At 46.6% G+C, this 6479-nt stretch overlaps 1 protein-coding gene across 1 annotated transcript; it reads left to right on the top strand.

Moving 5' to 3' along the window:
• Nucleotides 1-705: 705 nt before the first annotated feature.
• LOC146809443 (ferritin heavy chain B-like) lies at nt 706-5296 on the top strand. Its single transcript, XM_085616293.1, has 4 exons — nt 706-942; nt 3020-3166; nt 3619-3744; nt 4951-5296. Exons 1-4 carry the CDS (start codon nt 841-843, stop codon nt 5104-5106), a joined length of 531 nt encoding a protein of 176 aa, XP_085472419.1. The 5' UTR covers nt 706-840; the 3' UTR covers nt 5107-5296.
• Nucleotides 5297-6479: the final 1183 nt, after the last annotated feature.

The following is a 6479-nucleotide window of genomic DNA, read 5'->3' as shown; positions in this document are numbered from 1 at the left end:
AGATGTGGCTTAAGGGCCAGAGCTGTTGGCTTTGGAACTGGGGAGCCAGGTTCATGTCCCGGGTTCGGCTCAATTTTCTGTGATTTGGGGCAGATTATTTAATATACCAGTGCCTCAAAAGAACAAGTATTTTGCAATGCAATAGGTCTCCCATTTACGAGAGTTTAAGCTATTTGCATTATAAATGACAATGCCTTTTATTTATGTTTAAAAAACTAAAACACAAATGAAAGGTATTGTCATTTGCAATGTCAATAGCTCAAACTCGCGTAAATGCGAGACCTATTGCATTGCAAATGCTTGTTTTATAACCCGTCAAATTTATAAAGCAGAGTTCTCTTCAGCAGGTACATTAATTTACTAAGCTAGCTACCAGTTTTCAGGGTCGTTCTCGTTACGGTTCATTGAAGCTATTATCACTCCGTCGACGTTCTTCATTTTGTTAATCTTGAAAGGATAAAAGCTGAGTCCTGTTTGCTTTGATAAACGGTAAACTATGTCTCTCCAAGACAGGGAGGGGTGTACTTTGCCCGGAAAAAGTGTTAGTCTGGGCAGGAAGTGTAAATTGCACAGTCACAGTGAGAGGTGCTGGTTGGGTGTGCAGCTGGACGAGCGTCTCTTCCTATTGGTGGACGTGGTTTGGTAGTCTCCTGGCTTACACCCGCCCCTCCCAGTATAAATAAAGACCCTCTTTGTCCCTCCCCTGACAACCAGCTCTGAGTTGTGTTCTTGCTTCAACAGTGTTTGAACGGAACGTGGCTCCGAGTCCAGCGCTCTCCTGAAAACTTTATCCATCATTTACCTACATCTATCGCCAACAACCACACCATCAGCAACGCCATGGAGTCCCAGGTGCGCCAGAACTACAACCGCGAGTGTGAGGCCGCCATCAACCGTATGATCAACACCGAGCTCTACGCCTCCTACGTCTATCTGTCTATGGTGAGTACAGGCGCCGTCTGTCCGTATTTAGTGTCTAGTGAGCTCTGTCCTAGCTGCAGTACCTGTCCATCGTGAGCGCAATATAAATGTGTCCTTACTACACCGCCAGAACCGAATTGTAAAATCCTACGTTTGCCCGTTAATGGGGGGCTTATTCTGTTTCTCCATACTCTATGCGGCACCCCCTCGGTTTATGCATTCGTGTGGTGCGGCATGTTGGATACCGCCTTCAGGGTCTCTTTCTGCTTATCCGTCTAAAAAATAATACATACGCTCACGCCCTTAATTTCCCGGCTTGCTCTCGTGCGGACTAACGCAAGGACCGACTGCCCCCTAGTGGTATTACATGGATATCGGTGAGATTTAGTCAGTACTGTGGTTGGCATTCTGTTTATCCATCCGTACCCGGAAGAAGAAGAATTCCGGCTTTTCGGTGGCGTGACGTAGGCTCTGCGTGAAAATACAAAAAATTTGGTGGATAAAGAGCTGTGCTCCAAAGCTGCCTAAGAGGTGGTGGAAGGATTCTGCCGCTGAGAAGGCCGTATCTGTAGACAAAGGCCTAAAAATGGAGGCCGCCCTTTTCAGCTTGGAGAAGCTTTAGCGCTGCCAGGGACCCAAGCTTTCCTCGGCCTTCTCTTAATCTGCCGCCACGTCTCGATTTCACCTTTTACGTATGCACCTACAATCGATATGTGTTGGGGAAATTGTACCGTGGGGATAACGCCTCCAAACAAAAATGCACACACCAACAATACTTAGTTAAAATATGATGTAGTAACTTATTCCCAAAACATTCTGCGAAATATACTTTCGTCTATGAATAAAACAAACACCAGCAAGATAATAGATGGCAATGGGTGCCGAGCTTTTGGATTAGTTAGTGCCTTTTTTGTGAAGCTTTAGTGTTGTGGGAGGTGCCGGCTTTTCACATATAAATCATAAAAGGATTGGCTAAAGCAGTTTTTTTTTTTATTATTTTTTTTTTGCTCACATTTCCATAGTTTCCCCTTGCACGTTAGGGCGCTCCATCTTGTTCGAATGCGCTCCTTGTGAGCTGCCTCTTGTCCCCTTCTGTAGTTGGTAGTAAACATTTGAACGACCCAACAGACAAAGGGCTGGCTGACAGCTTCTATATATATATTCTTGCTAAAATCAAAAGGTGTTCGATAACGTAGGATATATTAAAAAATAAATCACTACGATAATTGGCAGGTTTGGACAGCTTCGGGAAGTTTTGTCTGGTTCTCGCATGTGGATTCGGACCATTAGAACCAGACAAACTGTTCTTGTTCGTGAACGGGTCGGGAAGTTTTTGCCCCTGGCCCTGCTCCACCCAAAAAGCATACAGGAGCTATGGGAACGTATTTTTTTTTTGTTTTTTTTTTTTAAGGCGTCTACAGTGCGAATATGGGTGCTTTTTGTAGCCCCGTTTTGCTCCACACGTTACTTAACATCCTACAAATATTAAGTTGTGCAGCATGGCTTCCATTAATCAGGACGGGGAGGACACGCACATAATGTAAATAGCAGTGCGATTGTAGAAACCAGGCTAGAACCAAGATGGTCTAGGAACATGTTTATTGAGGTTTCTAAAGGGCTGCTTCTTTAGAGCGTTTGAAGGTGGAAAATCCAGCTCATCCGGGGATGAATGTTAACGCTCTGGGGAGGCATTGACACAGGTCCGTGATCTCTGGTAGCTGCGGTCAGACCTTTAGAGTTCACACTCCATTCAGCAGTATCTCTAGCCACCTCGGGGGCATAGGGACTCGCCCAGCCGCCTTCTGGTCAATAGCGTGAGGTCTGCCATCTTGTCTTCCCTATACTCTTAGTAGGATAGGATCCCTGCTCAAACAGACTTTGGGGGGGGGGGGGAGAGAAAGAAGAGTGCCTCCTAGGTACTTGTCGGCAGGAGGCCCACCCCTCCTCACACGATGACATTTTTGATTTTGACAGGCATGTGTTCATGGGAGTCTGCTCCCATGTACACCAGTTAAGCTGAATTTCTGATTGCTTTGTGGATGGCTGTATTTTTACGCAACATAATGATTTGTTGTTGACCGTTTTCTTCTTTCTCCAGTCCTACTACTTCGACCGGGACGACGTGGCCCTGAGCCACGTGGCCAAGTACTTCAAGGAGCAGAGCCACGAGGAGCGCGAGCACGCTGAGAAGTTCATGAAGTACCAGAACAAGCGCGGTGGGCGCGTGGTGCTGCAGGATGTCAAGGTGAGTGCGCGTGATACTTACTGCCGGATGTTAAAGAGTGTGTGATTCTGCCGGATGTCGTGGTGAGTGGTTGTACGTCAGGATGTTGACGTGGGCGCGTGTGGTGCTGCATGACGTCATGGTGAGCGCGCATGGCACTTGTGCATGATGTGGTGGTGAGGAAGTGTGGTACTGCAGGATATGGTGCGCCCTCAAGGATGCTTCCACAGGAAAATCTCAGGCATAGGAGCGCTGCATCTCTACAGGAGGAGATGAGGTATTGCGGTAATGATGGTGGTGGTGGTCATTACCTTAGGGTGCTTGGATGCTTTCTGTGCTGCTGGTCAGGGGTTCTGTTGACGCTAACAGGTGCCTATAATTTGTCTCCATGGTGTCCCAGCTCTAGCTCCTCATGCCATGCAGCCTCTACTCCCTGTTTTGACATCCTCACTGACTCTTTCCATCTTCCACAGAAACCAGAGTGTGACGAGTGGAGCAACACCTTGGTAGCCATGCAGGCTGCCCTGCAGCTGGAGAAGACCGTCAACCAGGCCCTGCTGGACCTGCACAAGGTGGCATCTGACAACGTGGACCCCCACGTAAGTGTCCAGGCCTGTCGCTTAATTTTACCCTGCAGGTGAGGGAGGGCAGACCAGATCCCACCGCCTGTACTTTCACTTCCTCACGGAGCTTGGGACTGGGTCCTTCCTAATCTTGTAATCTCATGCACTCCCGTGCACACTCCTGTTTACTCTGCAAACATTTGCAAGCCACCTCATCAACCCATTCTACACAAAAAAACAAACCCGAAAAACCCACAATTGGGAGTCCTTTCCTCTCGTTCAGCGTATAAAATATCCACCTACACTAACAACTCGGATTCTGGTCTGAAAACCACTTTCAATTCGCCTATTCTATCCTTCTAAACTACACTTCACCAACCACAATGACGTGGCAACTCCCAAACCTTCACGTGCAGCTTTCAGACGTTTTATCACCTCCAGGGTGACCGTGGACTATATCTTCCCTACGTATTAACCAAGCACCAAATTTATGCCACACGTTATGCAAACTACTTTTTGTTCAAATGCCCTTGCAGCTCCAGTAAATAAAGGAACTCCTAATCGGTTCACCTCTTAAGAGCACCCTCCATCGGGGCGCTCCCATACCCTGCTTCTAGTCGATTGCATCTCTGATGTCCCTGGGTACGGGGGAGTTCTGTCACAGCAATGTGGATCGGTAGTGTGGGATGCAGGTGTAATTCTCTAAATGAATCCAGCGCCTAATTTGAGCTGGTAGTTGGCAGCACTTATTTCTGAGGACTATTTGTCTGTCACTTATTGGCGGAGCGCAAGATACAATTACAGATTGGCAAGACTGAAGAAGAGAAGAAGAGTGACTCTAAAACCACCACAAAGGGGGGGAAGTGCCTCGGAGGGTGTGTCTGGTAGTGCATTAAAGATGTATGAGTTTTTACTACTGATGGTCCTGTATTCTGCACTGGCGATTAATTGCACTGACCGCAGGCTTCTGAGTAGAGCTTTGGGCACCTGCGCACTTTCACAAATTAAGCCCTGAATGAATCTTACTCTGCATGGATTAGCTTTGGGTAGAGTGGTGTGCAGACAGTGGTTCCAGTGAATCTTACCTCAGTGCTCCAATGCATAAAGTAAGATCCAGATTCCAGGATTGTGAAGCCTGACCGTAGACCACGTCAGACGACCTTCCTGTACTGGACTGTTCGCTTTGAAGCTATTTATCCTGGTTCTTTGTCTGGTCATTTACCCTGGTTTTGTCTCTTACAGCTCTGTGACTTCCTGGAGTCTGAGTACCTGGAGGAACAGGTGAAGTCCATCAAGGAACTTGGAGATTACATCACCAACCTGAAGCGCCTGGGCGTGCCCCAGAATGGCATGGGCGAGTACCTGTTCGACAAGCACACCCTGGGGGAGAGCAGCTAAGCCCCCCCAGGAGGGAACACCGGCCCGCTGAACACACGCCCAACGAAGCCTCATTGTTCTGTCATTTACACTGCTGTGACTCCCATCAAAAGATGTATGTGAACTGGGGTTGTTGTATGTTTCCAGGCTTCTGGCAGTGGCTACTGTGCTTATCAACATGCTTCCAAGAAATAAAGGTTTTCAGGATCAACCAGTCTTGCAAATTTTTATAATGTCCTTAATGGAGCAGTGCTTGTTTGTAATGACTTAATTGCTTAGTGGTTGTTTTTTGTTGTCTAATTGCTATGGTTCTGTCTTAATTACGGTGTTTCTCATTTTCAAACATTCACTAATCTCCCAGACTGTTACTGTCCCCTTCTGGGAAGGGGATAGAAATGTAGGGGATACAGCCCCCCCTCTAGAGTTGCAAATCACTCAAAAGGTATATGGCCTCTAGTACTGGCTCACTGCCTGGAAGAACTGAAGTTTCAAAGGAAACCCAGGTGGGTTTTCTTTTTAGACCCTCACACTGTCATGCTTCATCGGCTCTCATCCTGTTCCCTATAAACCAGAATGGCATCAACCTTGTTCTATGGAGCACGTGATAGTTATCCTATAACCTGTAGTGTTGGGTGTTTGTCCTGCAGAGGTCTGTCGATCACTGACTGGGTTTCTTACCTATGCCACTTCAAAACTATATGAAAGCTGAGACGATTGGACCCTCCAAACAGCAAGGCTATTAAATTGGTTCAAAAGCGCGTGGAGCCAATTGATGCCATGGTGGTGTTGGGTACCATTGCAATGGAAGACGGAGCCCTGTTGACTAAGAACCCTGAACACCATATAAGGGAGTATCTGGCACAAGATATTAAGCACAACTATGAGCCAGAAGATAGTTGCTTGGTATAATAAAGCATGTAGGTTTTCTTAAACACAATTGTTGGCTGCTAAGGCCAGGAATTGACTAGATCTTTTGAAATGTAGTTAAAAATATAAAGAATTGGAAGGCGTCCAAGAGTGGCTTGGAGGACTCCCTTTTGGGATAAGATGATTAATGACATAATGTTAAAAGTTAATGCAAGCTTTTGGGCTACCTTGGCATCAAAAACAAACTAGGGCAGGAAGCCTGGGCAGTATTTTGTTTACCTGCAGCGTGTTCCATTTTAGCAATCTATAATCCAGCAATGGTTCTCTAGCATGGGTGGCTATTGACCCACTGGTAGCTGCCAAATGTAAGGACCAAAATATTCTACTGAAGGAGTCTGAGGAAAGGATCAATTCCACTCTAGAGAAAGTGCCAGGCTCCTGATCAGATTCCAGTTGAGCTTTTTAAACTAAATTTAGGTGTCTGGGAACCTCATCTGATTTCTTTCAAATGTCATTGTGAAAAGAAT

This window comes from Triturus cristatus, chromosome 7, assembly GCF_964204655.1.
Source record: "Triturus cristatus chromosome 7, aTriCri1.1, whole genome shotgun sequence".
NCBI lineage: Eukaryota > Metazoa > Chordata > Amphibia > Caudata > Salamandridae > Triturus > Triturus cristatus.
The sequence above is the reverse complement of the archived record's forward strand: the minus strand, read 5'-3'. Positions and strand labels throughout refer to the sequence as shown.